General features: G+C 43.4%; 1 protein-coding gene across 1 annotated transcript in view; it reads left to right on the top strand.

Annotated features, from left to right (window-relative positions):
* sestd1 (SEC14 and spectrin domains 1) overlaps window positions 1-13376 on the top strand; it is a 33079-nt gene extending 19703 nt beyond the window's left edge. Inside the window, exons 7-19 of the mRNA XM_080784974.1 lie at window positions 357-451; window positions 1401-1456; window positions 2193-2249; window positions 3134-3291; window positions 4119-4241; window positions 5023-5217; window positions 5352-5466; window positions 6937-7105; window positions 10023-10104; window positions 10674-10796; window positions 10960-11151; window positions 11450-11547; window positions 11990-13376. Coding sequence (XP_080641100.1) covers window positions 357-451; window positions 1401-1456; window positions 2193-2249; window positions 3134-3291; window positions 4119-4241; window positions 5023-5217; window positions 5352-5466; window positions 6937-7105; window positions 10023-10104; window positions 10674-10796; window positions 10960-11151; window positions 11450-11547; window positions 11990-12269 — 1743 coding nt within the window. The 3' untranslated portion in view covers window positions 12270-13376. The remainder of the gene's footprint in view (window positions 1-356; window positions 452-1400; window positions 1457-2192; window positions 2250-3133; window positions 3292-4118; window positions 4242-5022; window positions 5218-5351; window positions 5467-6936; window positions 7106-10022; window positions 10105-10673; window positions 10797-10959; window positions 11152-11449; window positions 11548-11989) is intronic.
* Window positions 13377-16340: the final 2964 nt, after the last annotated feature.

The raw sequence follows: 16340 nt of genomic DNA, 5'->3' as shown, positions 1-16340 counted from the left end.
AAATAAAGGTTATTAGTATGGGTTCTCCCGGTCCGATCATGTGATTGGAAATCGATCACGTCATTTTCAAATGATTTTAATTGGCCCGGGAGCTAAGAACAAAAACGTGATCAGGACATCCCTAGTATCAATATTACATCCAAAGCATGATATTAGACTGGATATTGTCTGTGATTTTGGATATTGTGCTAGTGTTATATATTATGAATATATGCATTCTGCAGAACTCCTACTCGATCAAAAGATCGGGAGCAAATAAAAGCGATCGGGACATCCCTAGTTATTAGTGTAAGTGCTTAATATTGTTAAGGAAGAGGCTGATCATGTGATCTTCCTCTTGGCTCCGCACCTCTCAGGTGTTTGAGAAGTTCACCAAAGAGTCCACCTCCCTGCTAGACGAGCTGTCCGTCATGACTGACGGCGACAAGACCACTCCCATGGACAAAGACAAGTTAGTACACTAACATTTATTACAAGACCACTCCCATGGACAAAGACAAGTTAGTACACTAACATTTATTACAAGACCACTCCCATGGACAAAGACAAGTTAGTACACTAACATTTATTACAAGACCACTCCCATGGACAAAGACAAGTTAGTACACTAACATTTATTACAAGACCACTCCCATGGACAAAGACAAGTTAGTACACTAACATTTATTACAAGACCACTCCCATGGACAAAGACAAGTTAGTACACTAACATTTATTACAGGGCCACTTCACCCCTTTTGCAACCAGAACTTATTTTAATTTCAAAGTGTCCGTGATGTCCCAGACACCTCTCACTTCCTTCCTGGACTACATGTTGTCTCAGTAAGACAGCCCTCTCCCCTCTCCACAAGGTGGGGAGGGGGCAGTGCACCAAAGCATTATGGACATTGTAGGAATTCAGCAATCCAGTCAAACCCTAGTCAAACACACAGCCTACATTTATTTCTGGCTATAGAGTGCAAATTGTGCTACTGTTATCTACTACACATACTATTAACATTGAGTGACTGGAGTTTCTTCCAGCGGTGAAATGACCCTTTAAGACACTAAAAGCTCATACATACTCAAAACGACGATAGTGATTCGAGGCCGTCCTACTGGCGGTGATGTCCTTAAGCATTGACCCCACCTCACTCTGGTTCAGATGCCAAACCCCCGTGCCTGCAAAACCAAGGGTGTCGGGTCACCGCGGCGAGTGACGTAATGTTGTGTGTTCTTAACCTTTAGAAAACTACACAGCGGTGATAAGCCATCACCTCAAACTGGCCAAATAGGCCTTGACACTATTTATTGTGCATATATTTCACACACCATGCTGTCTGTCTGACTAACTGTTTATCTGTCCGTCTGACTGATTGACTGTTTATCTGTCTGTCTGACTGACTGTCTCGTCCCTCCAGGTCAGCTGACTGTAGTTTTCTGCCATCGTTTGACCCAGAGGCCGTCCTACAGACTGGTACAAACAAACTACAACCCAGTGTTTTGTTTTGTTTTCAGAACAGAGTGTCAAGTGGCATGGCAACCTAGGCTCTAGTCTGTAGTTAGTTTTTCTATATGGGTTAGAAACTACAAAGTACTACTAACTCTGTAGTTAGTTTTTATGTAAGGGGTTACAAACTACAGCAGCGTAAGAAACCTTTAACTTCTAGTGTATCGTTTCATTGTACAGATATTCTACTGTTGGATGGAAGTGAGGTTCTTATGATCCTTGATTGTGTCTGCTAATTATAAACAAATGTAGGTGTGTCAATGTGCAAGCTTAGACAGTTGCCGATATTAGTGGTTTTGTGGAAAGAAATTATGATTTACCGTAAGTTTATTCAATCAATATTCAGTCAGAATATGAATATGACTGTGTGTGTGTGTGTGTGTGTGTGTGTGTGTGTGTGTGTGTGTGTGTGTGTGTGTGTGTGTGTGTGTGTGTGTGTGTGTGTGTGTGTGTGTGTGTGTGTGTGTGTGTGTGTGTGTGTGTGTGTGTGTGTGTGTGTGTGTGTGTGTGTGTGTGTGTGTGTGTGTGTGTGTGTGTGTGTGTGTGTGTGTGTGTGTGTGTGTGTGTGTGTGTGTGTGTGTGTGTGTGTGTGTGTGTGTGTGTGTGTGTGTGTGTGTGTGTGTGTGTGTGTGTGTGTGTGTGTGTGTGTGTGTGTGTGTGTGTGTGTGTGTGTGTGTGTGTGCGCGCGCGCGCGCGTCTCCAGGTCATGAATTGCTGTCAGAGTTGCAACAGAGAAGATTTAACGGCTCAGAGGGAGGAGGTATTGTATGATGATGTGTAGATCTGCTATTTTCAGCTTGTGTGGATCCATGGATGAATTAATTCATTTATTGTATGTGTTGTATCAGTGTTGATGTCGTCAACTAAAAGTATAGCGAAAAATGTTTGTCGACTGCCTTTTTTCACTGACAAAACTAAGCTATGGTGACTAAAACTAAGACTAAATATATTGGCAATATCGCCAGTAAATAAATACTAGACTAGTAATTCAGGTGTGCCGTGCATGATAATGTTATTTGTAGGGGTGACTGACTTGAGCCAAAAATGTTTTTGAGAACCACTGCTATAGATGGATGAATGAATATTATGAATATTATTATTAAGTAAGCCTCGCTGTAAGTGAGGCAGCTTGATGTGACACCCCCTGGGCATGACGCTAGTATGTCGCAGGGATTTACCCCCAATCCAACTCTTGATGCATGCCGAGTAGGGAAGCGCTGGGTCCCATTTTTGAGTGGCCGTACACCGTCTCCAACATGTGACTTTGTCTGTCCCTATGTCTGTCTGTCTGTTTGGTTTACCAACAGGTGAGAAAGAGTTTTTAGTGTAACACCAACACTTCAGTGCACCATTCAGTGCCAGGGGCCCTCAAAGGTGCTAATCCAGCCCTGGATTAACATTTTAGTCTAGTTTTAGTCATCGTAGCTTAGTTTTCATGGAGTTTCCATTTAGTTTTCGTCAGTGAAAAAAGGTAGTCGACGAACATTTTTCGTCTTAGTCGATGAAAACAACACTGTTGCTGGTCTAATATACATAATAATATTGTATTCTATGTATCTTATTGTAGGTCCAGCGCGGTGTCCTATGAATCAATATATTATTTTATATATACAGTATCTATATATTATCTTATTTTATATTCAGGTCCAGCGTGGTGTCCCATGGACGAGGAGCTACTAGCCCAGCCTCAGGTCATGAGGCTGCTGGACTCTCTCAGAGAGCAGTACACCAAATACCAGGAGCTGTGCCGACTGCGGAACAAACGCACGCAGCTCGACGAGATCCACAGCAAGGTCATGCAGGTACTGCAGGGGACGCGCGGCCGCGCGCGCACACACGGCGAACGCACGCACACACGCCGAACGCACACTTGCAAGCACACACGCACGCCGAACGCACGCACACATGGCAAATGCACGCACGCACAGCGAATGCACACACGCACATTCCAAATATAATTTGTATTAAACCCTTGCTTTATTCTACTCTGTGGTTGCCTAGCAACAGCAGCTGTAAACATCACAGTTAATATTTCCAGCCCAATTCCTCCTTCGTCTCCATGGCAACACAAGCACTGGCACCACAACACTGGAAGCTTTCTGTGTGTGTGTGTGTGTGTGTGTGTGTGTGTGTGTGTGTGTGTGTGTGTGTGTGTGTGTGTGTGTGTGTGTGTGTGTGTGTGTGTGTGTGTGTGTGTGTGTGTGTGTGTGTGTGTGTATTTTATTATGGGCGTGTGTGTTTTAGTTTTATCTGCCTACTGCCCTAGCCTTATGCAACTTAAATAGCATTTTATGTAGACACAGCACTCTATAGTGTATTCTCATAGTTTCAATATATAGATATTCCACTGTTAGAAGGATGTTAGGTTCTTAGCTTCCATGATTCCTGATGACTACTTCTATGTATTTGATGTATTACCATGTGTTGTTCTTGCTTACTGTAAAAAGCTCTGGATTAAGAGTGTCTGCTAAATGCCTACATTGTACTGTAATCCCTTTCAATGTATTCGACCATAAAGATGAACCCATTCAGACCTGAGGCCGATTTTACAAACGCCTTACATTTGTGTGTGTGTGTGTGTGTGTGTGTGTGTGTGTGTGTGTGTGTGTGTGTGTGTGTGTGTGCGCAGGTGGTGACCTGGCTGGAGGGTCCAGGTACTGACCAGCTGAAGAGCCAGTGGGCGATAGGAGACTCCATCAGAGCGTCTCAGGCTCTGCAGCAGAAACACGAGGAGATCGAGAGCCAACACAGTGTGAGTTGAGCAGCACACTTTATTTTAGTCATCTGAAAAGTTTCACTTTCAGTCAACCTAATTTCACGAGATTTTAGTCGACTAAATCTACAGTTGGTTTTGTTGACTAAAATGTATTTCGGTGGGCCTTGATGGCGTTGTTATGGTTGTTTCACTTTGTTGCATGCTGAAAATAGCAGACCTACAAGTTCACACTCTTGTAGCTCTGCTATTTTCAGAGTGCCACGTTCTTGCTTCAAAATTCTTCCGTTTACTGAATATTGTGTAGAACAAAGTACTCAAATGTTTTACAGGAGTGGGTTAATGTGGGTTAATAAAACTAACCCTGTCCCTAGTCCCTACGTGTGTGCTGTGTACAGGAGTGGTTTATTAATACTAACCCTGTCCCTATGTGCGTGCTGTGTACAGGAGTGGTTTATTAATATTAATATTTCTGTTCTGTTTTGACCAAATACTTGGTGTAGCTTCTGTGTGAGAAGTGAACGTGATATTTGTTTATTTATGTTGTTGGTGTCTTATAATCCCGTAAGGGATGGGTCTTAACGACAAGACATGAAAATAAAGATTAATTCATTCATTCATTCAATCAATCATTCACTAACCCTGTCCCTACGTGCGTGCTGTGTACAGGAGTGGTTTATTAATACTAACCCTGTCCCTACGTGCATGCTGTGTACAGGAGTGGTTTATTAATACTAACCCTGTCCCTACGTGCGTGCTGTGTACAGGAGTGGTTTATTAAACCTGTCTAACCCTGTCCCTACATGCGTGCTGTGTACAGGAGTGGTTTGCGGTGTACGTGGAGCTGAACCAGCAGATCGCTGCCTTGCTGGGCGGCGGAGACGAGGAGGAGCTGCTGGAGCTGAAGGGTCTTCAGCAGCAGCTCAGTGACGTCTGCTACAGACAGGCCTCGCACCTGGAGAACCGCCAGAACGTCCTGCAGGGGGCGCACGAGTTCCACAGCACCGCACAGGACGTACGTATGCTCTCACACACGCACACACACACACACACACACACACACACACACACACACGGTCTTTCTCACTTATCTTTTTCTGTGTGTGTGTGCGTGTGTCTGTGTGTGTGCGCGTGTGTGTGTGTGTGCAGTTGTCTCAGCAGCTAGATGGTCTTCTAGGGATGCTATGTGCAGACGTGGCTCCGGCAGACGGAGCAGCCATCCAACAAACACTGAAACACCTGGAGGAGAAACTGAAGTCTGTCGGTCAGTAGTATACCCATTATTTTATACTTTAGCTATTGAACAATAGCAGATCTACAAGCTCATAGTGCGGCTCAGAGTGCCGCGCTACGAGCTTGTAGTTCTGCTATTTTTGAAAAATCGTGAAAATGTAGTGCAAATCATTGAATATATATTCTTTCAGGGAGAACGTTTTTAATTACTCAAATCTTTGGCAACCAATTACATATAATGTTGGGTGTTCTTGACATGAAAAGGACTGACATAGGAAACATGGGTTTTTCAGAAAACTGTCAGGATTTAGAAGGCATTTGTAGAATCGTCCTCAGGTCTAAATGGGTTAAAACAATAAAAACTGAAGTCTGTCGCTCAGTAGTACCACCTTAAAACATTTAGACCTGAGAACAGATTATACAAAATGTCTTAAATCCTGACAGTTTTCTTAAAAACATATTTCTCTATGTAAGTGGTGCTCAAACTATTTCATGTCAAGGACCCCAAAAGCTATATGTATTCAACCCCCCTCCATCTGGAAATGTGTTGATCCAAGGGACCCAAATAGCAAATATTTGAGTTAAAAACGTTCACCGTGAAAGAATATATATTCAAAGATTTTCACGATTTTTCAAAAATAGCAGATCTACAAGCTCGTAGAAATAGATGAAGCAGTGCCCGAAAATGGATTCTATTTGATCAACTCACTTCCTTGTTTTCCAACAGTGCTGCAGCTGGGCAGACGCCGGCCAGCGCGACACTTATGGAATACTTTCATTAGCAAGGAAAAATCTCGTTGTTTTGTTAATTTTATTAATTTATAGTAGCCAATAAGCGGAATAATATCTGCCTAGGTGGTCATTGTTGGGATATAATTCACCTTCAGGGTGATTAACCACCTCACCTTGGTGTCGGTGATTAAACTCCCTGCCGGTGAATTATCTCCCGACAATGACCACCTAGGCAGATATTATCCCTTACATCAGGGACACTCGAATAGCTGAACCTGTGGGCCACATTATGTTAATGGCAAGGGGCCAGGGGCCAGTTGATAAAAAGACAACATTTAGTGTCATGTAAGGCTTACATGACACTTTGGTAGAGGTTTGAGTTGAGTACTTACCTTATCATGATAGTCCAATAGAATAGAAGAGGGTATACGCATGCACAAAGTGAGTTTAACGTTGTTTAATGCAATCAGACTTTTCTGTTTGGATGTATGGGCTGTCAAGGCCAGAAAGTACTTTTTTTGCCCACTCAGTCAGTAGGCGTTCCCGCATAACTTCCAGGTATGATGATGATGTCACACGCACATATATCGGTCTATTGCGCAGTTTATAAAAAGAAAAAAAAGAACTGAAAAAACTAGTGCCTCATTGACTTCTCAAAGTCACTCTTTTATTTAGCACATGAACAACATTTAAGGAATCTGATTCTGGCAATCGTAAAACAAATGCAATACATTACAAATGTTTTGCCCGCCTGTCTGTCTGCCTGCAGAGAGCAGTCTTGCGGGTCTGCGGGAGAAGGGTCAGGTGGTGTTGGATCAGATGTCCAGCCAGCCCTCCTGGACCGAGGAGGACAACAAAGGAAGCCCGACGGCCGAGACCCAGGAGAACATCACGCACGTCCAGTCTGTCATGGAGGACATGACGCTCCGCAAGCAACGGTAACACAGAAGAACCCATTTAGACCTGAGGCCAGATTCTGCAAATGTCTTCTTCTGTTTTCTGAAAAACCTTATGTTTCTATATCAGTGGTTCTCAAACTTTTTCATGTCAAGGACCCCAAACATTGTATGTGTTCGGCAGCCGACCCCCATCTAAAAAATATGTTGTTTCACGGACCCCCCAGAAGCAAAGATATGAGTTATAAACGTTCGCTGTGAAAGAAAATATAATCAAAGATTTGCACACGTTTTCACGATTTTTCAAAATAATTGCAGATGTACAAGCTCATAGCACGGCACTCGGTGGTGCACTATGAGCTTGTAGATCTGCTATTTTTCAACAGATAAAAGTTTAAAATAATTATTAAAGTGGTAAAAAGCTATAATATGTCCTCAGGTCTGGCTCTGATCATTCTTGACTCTAGACTCTAGAGAGATTCTGTTTCGGTAAAATGTACACGTATTGGCAACAGGCGCACATCTGAAGTGGATGCACCAGATTCTAGGGGCCCTGTTTTCGCCATCCTTATCCCTAAACTTCTTTGCCTTTTTCTTACTTTTTTGGGGAAAAAAACCCATTTGCAAATTGTTCAACTAGCCGATCCACACATTGTGAGCTTGTAGATTGGCTATTTGAATTATTCAAAAATGTTTTTCAAGAAGAAGACGTTTAGGGATTAATTAGGGGTCCTAGGTTTCTGATGGGAGGTTTCTTACCGTCCTATGTGTTCCAGAGTCGCAATTTCCACCACAAATTCAGTACAGGGCTACAGTGGTTAAAGAATAAGCCAATACTAAAAATAGCCAACATCTAAAGCCGTAAAATGCATTTATCCTAAGCTTAAAGGTCCGCTGACATGCCCCGAAATTAATATGGGTGGTACAGCACATCACGTGGTCTGACTGAAAACAGTTTGAAACAGTTTGAAACGGGGCTACGGCGCTAGCAACAAGTGGCTATAGGTCAGGCTAGCGTTTTTGACGGTACATTTAGCGTCATATTGGCTATAAATGTAATTGAAAAAAATTATTTTTTCGCCAGAAATGCTTAGTTTGAATGCAATTGAGGTTGGCGTGGGTTTTTTTAGGGGAACTGCAGCACAAGCGCAAATTTTGGACTGGAGTCCCATGTTCCCCCGGTCGCCAACACCCCTGTCTGCCCGCTCTGAGACCTCTCAGCCCCGCAGCGCGACAGTCGCGACTACGGACGGTCTGCTGTTGTCTGGCCGCTGTGAGAGCAGCGCGACTACTGTTCTTTTCCCCTCTCAGCCGCAGGCTGACATGTACACCCTCGCTCTCACTCTGTAATACCGTAGTTAGTTACCACAACATTGTTCAAGTGAACTATAGTGTGTTTATGTTTGTATTCATTGTAATAATAAATATCGCTATGCCGAGGCATAGTCTTGCGGACGAGATCATGAGCCTCTACGGGGGACTGGGCATGTGTGTACACACACACACACACACACACACACATGCAATGGCACGGAATCTCTTCCCCGCTGTCATGCACTATAGCCACGGCTAAAAGTTGTGTGTCTGTGTGTGTGTGTGTGTGTGTGTGTGTGTGTGCGTACACACATGCCCAGTTCAATGCGGGGACCTGACCAGAGACTATACGTCCGTCCGTCCGTCCGTCCGTCCGTGTGTGTGCAGCCTGCATCTGAGACGGGCTAGACTATGTTGTCATGCGGAGCGACGCGGCGATAAATAAAATAATCATAGCGATATTGATTATTACAATGAACAAGCATAAACACACAGTTCACCTGAACAATGTTGCGAAAAAATATTTTTTTTAATGAGACTTTCACCCAGTATTCAAGCTAAATGTGACACCAAAATAGTAGCATAAGTTGCTATGCTACCACGGCCACCAAGCCCGGCGAGCCCGCATAGAAGTCGTTGGGGAAAGCTTTCGCCACTCTGACGTCAGAATCATGATAGCATTGTTTGATAGCAGTTATTAGCTCCCGAGGGGCGTGTCAGTCTTCCTTTAAGTTAGTATGGTCCGTCTTGCCTGTTCTATGACTGGAAGTCATAGAACTCAGAGTGCCAAATATGTACTGTTGCTTTAGTCAACGTAATTCACAGTCGCAGTGAATATGGAACAACTTTATGAAATGACGGCGAGAGCCTTCAGAGTGTAAACACGGCAAAGTGCGTGAGCAGCAGAGGTCCAAAAATAATTTCAGCCATGGTTTTGACACCATGGTAAAACAAAAGGTCATTCTCTTTTTCACCACAAGATGGCAATATGACTCTTCAAATCTCCATAGGCTCCATGGATAACCATTTGAATGGCCTACTAAGCAAATCACATTAGTTGTTATAGATCAGTGGTTTTCAACCAGTGGTCCTTGAGGGGGTTCCAGGTGGTCCCCAGCTAAATGATGGACAGTTGTTAACCAACCATATTTGATATTTAACTCTTGAGAGAGTAAAATTAAACCAAATGAACCCGTAAGAGTTAAATTATTTTTTACAAATCTGCATTACTTAATTTCCAAGATGTCTAGACAATTAGAGAATGTAGAATAATTGTTATTTTGATCGTTTGCCTGCTATAGATAGATAGATCTGGGAAAATGTATAGATGCAGTGTGATATACAGTGACATATTGTCAGTTTCGTTTGATTTGAGCCTTTAAGCTAAGCTGGTACATCTGTTAGTGTAGTACGTAAGTAGTAGTATTATGACCTTTATTAAAAGTTGAAACTTAAGTAATCTATTTAAATGTGTAGCTTGTGGAGTGGTTAGTGTCAGATTCTTTGTAGATAATCCTGTGTGTGTGTGTGTGTGTGTGTGTGTGTGTGTGTGTGTGTGTGTGTGTGTGTGTGTGTGTGTGTGTGTGTGTGTGTGTGTGTGTGTGTGTGTGTGTGTGTGTGTGTGTGTGTGTGTGTGTGTGTGTAGGTGTGAAGACATGGTGGACGTGAGGAGGTTGAAGATGTTGCAGATGGTTCAACTGTTCAAATGTGAAGAGGACGCGACACAGGTGAGACACATCACCAACGCTCAACATGTACTAATAAACAGGAGTTCTTTGGCATTAAAACAACTCCTGAAGCACATGTTTACTAGCCTCGGGGGGCCACAGACATTTTGTTTCCAAAGGAAAAAACTAAAAGGAGACCGGGCGAGCCCAGCAGGAAAAGGGGCATAGGAGGTGGGAGTGAACCTTGTATAGAGCGTCGCAGTCCAGCCCCCTGCGAGGCCACCGGAAGAGAATGTCCCGTTCATTTTTCCTTTTTTTGTTTATTGTCATGATTTTGTCAACTCGGCTTTGTCAGAGGCTTACAGGCCTTTAAATAAATATTTCATGTCAAGGACCCCCAAATTAATTGTGTATTTGGCTGCCGTACCCCCCATCTCAACATATTTTGTTCCAGGAACCCCCAGAAGCAAAGATTTGAGTTAAACAATTTTGCTTTAAAAAATAAATCAAAATCATTATCAAAGATTTGCACAAAAGTTCAAGTTTTTTTTCCAAAATGATCTAAATGACTATTTCTTCCCGGTTTTAAATGATATGCTGTATAATTAATATGTGGTGTTTTTATACAGGCAGTAGAGTGGCTCGGGGAACTGTTGGAGGCCTTATTGAAGACCCACGTCCGCCTGGGAGAGGATGGCCAGGAGACAAGGACCATGCTGGACAAACACAGGAAGTTTGTGGACGTGGCTCAGGTTGGTGTCCGACCGGCACTCGGTGCCGCGCTATGAGCTTGTAGATCTGCTATTTTTCAATAGCTAAAGTATAAAATAATGCTTAAACACCAAAAGGGGTTCCCGCTCAGAATGGACTAATGTGGTTCTCTTTCCCCCCTGTGTGCCGTGCGTCTCTCCACAGAGTACATACGACTACGGCCGCCAGCTGTTGCAGGCCTCGGTGGTTCTGTGCCAGTCGCTGCGTTGTTCCACGCGGTCGTCCGGAGACACTCTGCCTCGCCTCAACAGGGTGTGGAAACAGTTCTCTGTGTCTGCCGAGGAGAGGCAGCACAGGCTGGAGCTGGCGTACAGCTTTCACACCACTACAGAGAGGGTAAGACGGCACACACGCACGCATGCACGCACACACACACACACACACAACACACACACACACACACACACACACAGTCATCATTTAATGAACACTTTTGTGTTCAAATATCACGTGAATGAAGCGACTTCAAAAATACTTTAGCCTATCAACCAGCCAGTAGGTAGACGGGTATACAGTACTAACACTAAAGCGTTTAGGAGGTAATTTTTAATGAATAAGAAATAAACTGTTGCCTGATTCAGTCATTCAACTAAAGTGTGTGTGTGTGTGTGTGTGTGTGTGTGTGTGTGTGTAGGCTCTACAGTCCGTAGAACCGGACATTCTCGAGGACGTCACAACGGTTGGGAAAACTTTGCTGGACAGAATCAGTATGCCCGTTATATTCCCTGATGGGTACGAACAACACACACGTTCTTATAGTGCATCTTGTTTTTCAGTATATTCTTCCACAATACTCCTTTTTGAGAGCTACTTTGCTCCGCATTAACTTTTCTGCCCTGTCCAGTAATAATTATTTTGTCCTACACTTGCCTTATGCTGCGTTCACATGGGCAGGTGCAAAGCTACAGTCTACCATTCATTGTCCATACAATGGAAGCCAGCAACACGAAGATGCAAAGATGCATCCGACGTGTGTAGCTGCTGCAAAAGCTACAACAGCAACAAATTGTGTAGTCTTGCATCTTTGTGTCTTTTGCATCTGCCCGTGTGAATTAGAGTTTTGAGCGTAATAGCGTATGTGTTCTATTCGTGTATGTGTTAATTTCTTTGAATCGTGACAGCCCTGGTTTTGACATGCTGTCTGTCTCTGTCTGTCTGTCTCTGTCTGTCTCAGGAGCGAGCAGTACTTCGGGAGTCCAGGCGACATGACCTCGTCGGCTGACATGGTGCGAGAGCGCCTGGCGACGGTCGAGGAACGCGCACGGCAGCTACGTGACGAAGGGGCGGGCCTTCACCCGGAAGGGGCGGAGCTTCACCTGGAAGGGGTGTGCCTTCAACAAGAGGGGGCGGGGCTAGATGTCATAGGGGAGGAGCTTAACGAGAGAGAGGAAGACTGTCTCCACGATGGTGACGACGACGATGACGACCTGGAGAGAGGAACGCAGGATTGCTAAAAAACGCACACACACACACACATGTGTGTGCGTGCGCACACGCCCGCGCACACACAGTATATATAAATATCAGTCACTGATTGGATGTACTGCCGTTCCACTCTCGAACTGACTGATGGGAACAGACTGGGAAATACTGAGCTCTCATAACTGCAACTGGAACTGAAAAAAACAAAAGACTTGCCTTTTCCTGTTTGCTTGACTTCCTTCTTCCTCGTTAACATAATTACAAACACTCGTCATCCGCCCTTCGTCTGATCAAATGGCCCGCCACTGCAAGAAATACCAATAGTAACGGAACGACCCACGCACTGCCCAGCCTGCACGGTGCTACAGGAGCAAAGAAGAAAAACAGAAGAAGCGACTCATCGGTCAGTGGCGAGTCAAATACTTTACAGAAGAAGCTACGCATCAGTCAGTGGCAAGTCGACCTTCCTCAGGGCGTGGCCTGAAGCGCAATACATACCCCCTCGACGTCCAGACTTTTCTTCGGTGCGTAGGGCTGTCACGATTACAAATTTAAGTTGCCGATTAATTGTCGCACAAATAATTGCGACTAACTGATTTGATTGTGTTTTTTCGCATTGAACATTGGAACGTTACCATTTGTATTTCTGTTTGAATGTATGAATGTATGGACATTTTCCAACGTGGACGAATTGACGATTATGCAAAAGTAATAGCGATTATCTCCGATAACTGCGATTAGGCGATTGTCATAATTGTGACAGGCCTGTCGGTGCGCTAACTCAGCGGTTGTCAACCTTTTCAGGCTGTGACCCCCCCCCCCCAAAAGAAAATAATCATAAAGTACCAAAAGTTGTTATGCAGAAGGTCCCATTCGACAACATCTTTTGAAAATACTGAGGACCCCCCCCGCCCTGACAAGCACTTGGAATGTAGGAGTTGATGCATGACATTTAGTTTGACTTCTAGATACATATTGTGAAAATATCAAGATCTACAAGCTCACTAAGCTATCGTTATTATGATTATTATGTACCTTCCTGAGCTTCTAGATCGGCAAAATGCTTCCCTCTTTCTTATATTATTTGACAATTTGGCCAATGTTTGACCATTTTTTTATAGTAAAGTTTGTTGATTACCTTTGATGCTGTAATGGTCTTTTACTTTTCTTTTTTTCTTTAAAACCCCCCGAAAAATCATGCGGGGACCCACCTGGGTGTCCCGACTCCCGGCCCACAGGTTGAGAACCACTGTGCTAAGTATAAGTTCGGAAAGTTTGTCGCGGCTCGGTTCGGTTCTCGGAACCACATCTTTGGGCCCTTGGCTCAGGAAGACGGTGCTAACCTTGTGTTCTGGGGAACCCAGGCCTGAACTGAGAATGCATTCATCATTCAAAATGTTTCCAACATAGAGCACCGAAGTCTGATGCCAATTACACATCCTACCTGTGTCGTGTTTCTTTTTCCACCCATTCTGAGTTCCCATAGACATTTTTAATAGCCCTGGCTATACTGTCGATGTTGAGACTAGTGAGGACCTAGTGGACACTTTTTCATGATTGGCTGCCTTTAGCGCCTCTAAGCCAATGGGAGATAAAACCCATAGTCTGAACGCTGCAACATGAAGTCGTATCCTCTAAGCCAATGGGAGATAAAACCCATAGTCTCTTTGCTGCACCTGGCAGTTATGACGTGAGTCATTCTTGTTTTTATATTGCGACTCAAAAAAACCAAATGATCCCGGTGGTTTGACTCTTATGGATATGAGAAATCAACTGACGGTGAGAAAACGCTAATTTTACCGCCGCAGATTTAGTCAAATTTCCGACTTCCTTTAGTAAACGATACATTTTTGGACCACTTATTCTTGAAGATGAACGAGTGACGCCAGGACTTCTGTGCTCTATAGCGGCTAAAATAGCATGTTGTGTCTTTTTTTTTTTTTTTCGTACCTTCCCCTTCGGGGGTGGTACTGGTTTTAATTGAAACAAAAAAATAACTAAACATTCTGGAAGGTTTCAGGTTATGGAGCGTTCTGGGTTAACGGATCGTAGTCGAACAGAGCCATAAGTATCAAACGGTGAACAACCTACTGTTGTTGTACAGTCAGACGTAGATAGTTTATCATTAACATTTATGGTCAAATAATGATTATTGATATGAAAGCTAAACCCCATTCATGACATGACCTTTTAACCCTATTGTCGTCCCTATGCTGGGGCCAACATTCTGCGACTATAGAGGGTATGCGCGTGACATCATTATCGTACCAGGAAGTTATGTGGGAGGAACGGCAAAAAAGTACTTTCTGGCCTTGACAGCCCATACTGTACCTCCAAAGAGAAAAGTCTGATTGCATTATTAAACCATTAAGACCTGACACTAGATTCTACAAAATGTCTTCTAAATCCTGACAGTTTTCTGAAAAACGTGTTTCTATGTGTCAGTGGTGCTCAAACTATTTCATGTCAAGGATGCTATGTTTTTGGATATCTGAAAATATGTTGTTCCAAAGGAACCCCCATAAGCAAATATTTGAGTTCACTGTGAAAGAATATATATTCAAAGATTTGCACACATTTTCAAGATTCTTCAAAAATAACAGATCTACAAGCTTGTCCGTGCTATGAGCTTGTAGATCTCCTATTTTTCAACAGCTAAAGTCTTCTGTAGGAAAAACCTTTTGCACACCTAGAAGTCAGGCGTCTGCACAGGTGCGTAGGCCAGTGGACATCAATGAAAGGAATAGAATGCTGTATATTTGCTCAGTACAAGAGTATTTTTCTTTTTAATGCAACGTTTCGGTCCCTTCGGACCGTCTTCAGGCATTAACGGCTAAAGTTTAAAATTATACGTGGTTAAAAGATATAAGGTTACACAGATGCGTCCTCAGGTCTAATGGGTAAAACAACCTTAAAACTCACTTTGCCACTCGATTTGCCACTCACTTTATACATGCGCATACCCTCTATAGCAGACTATAGGCTCACTACACGTGCCATTGTGAGCTTATGGATGGACTATTTTTGAGGTTGGGTTGAGGCAAAAAAAGTTGGCTGAATATAGAGCCCTGGGGGACTCCGCTCAGCTAAGTCTATAGGGTTGAAGTGGTTAATAGTGTTGCTTTGTATGTTATGCATAAGCTTGTTGGTTTCTGTGGTGATATTTGGTAACAAACTAACAGGTTTAGGGCTGCAACACATAATCAAACTAATCGATTTGATCGATTTGAAAAACAATAATCGATCATTTAATAAAGTAATCGATTGATAATCCATATTTTGGGCATGCCATTATAGGCAGGAGGGTTTTTTTAAGTGAAAAATAGCGAATAGGCATTCTACAAGGTAAAATACACATCACGAGCTTGTATATCGACTATTTTCGTGAGACACTATTGTGCAGTGATTACTCGATTTCTAGGTTCAGTGTATAATGTTTTAAACAGCACTTGTTGAGTATTTGATTCATCGAATCGTATTAAGTTAATCCAATTAATTATTCGAAGATGATGTATAGTTGCAGCCCTCAACCGGTTGAAGATTGTGTCACTAACGTAACGTTTGTCAACAGAGCCAGACAACTTCACGGTACGCGTCTGTCTGTGTCTGTCGCTTGGCCTTTAGTAACGCATTAAGACCTGAAGTCCATTCTACAAATGCCTTGTAGTTGTAAACCAGTTAAACTAAACTCAAAGCTATTTCGTGCCAAGGTACCCCAGTTCACCCGCTTCGAATGTTATCTCAACCCATATCAACCAGTGGGTTACTTACCAAGACCATGGAATGCATGTTTACTGGAGCCTACTGCGATTAGGAAACACGGAAGTGAAAACATTGTGAAACTGACTTGCGTGGCCGGTTAAGACTGATATGAGGTTACATGGGGACTTACGTGGCCGGTTAAGACTGATATGAGGTTAGGGGACTTACGTGGCCGGTTAAGACTGATATGAGGTTACATGGGGATTTACGTGGCCGGTTAAGACTGATATGAGGTTAGGGGATTTACGTCGCCGGCAAAGGCTGATATGAGGTTAGGGGACTTATGTGGCCGTTTAAGACTGATATGAGGTTAGGGGATTTACATGGCCGGTTAAGAGTGA

The sequence above is a fragment of the Protomyctophum bolini genome (genome assembly GCF_963924005.1).
Source record: "Protomyctophum bolini genome assembly, chromosome: 16".
Lineage (NCBI taxonomy): Eukaryota > Metazoa > Chordata > Actinopteri > Myctophiformes > Myctophidae > Protomyctophum > Protomyctophum bolini.
This window is presented reverse-complemented; position numbering and strand designations above follow the sequence as displayed.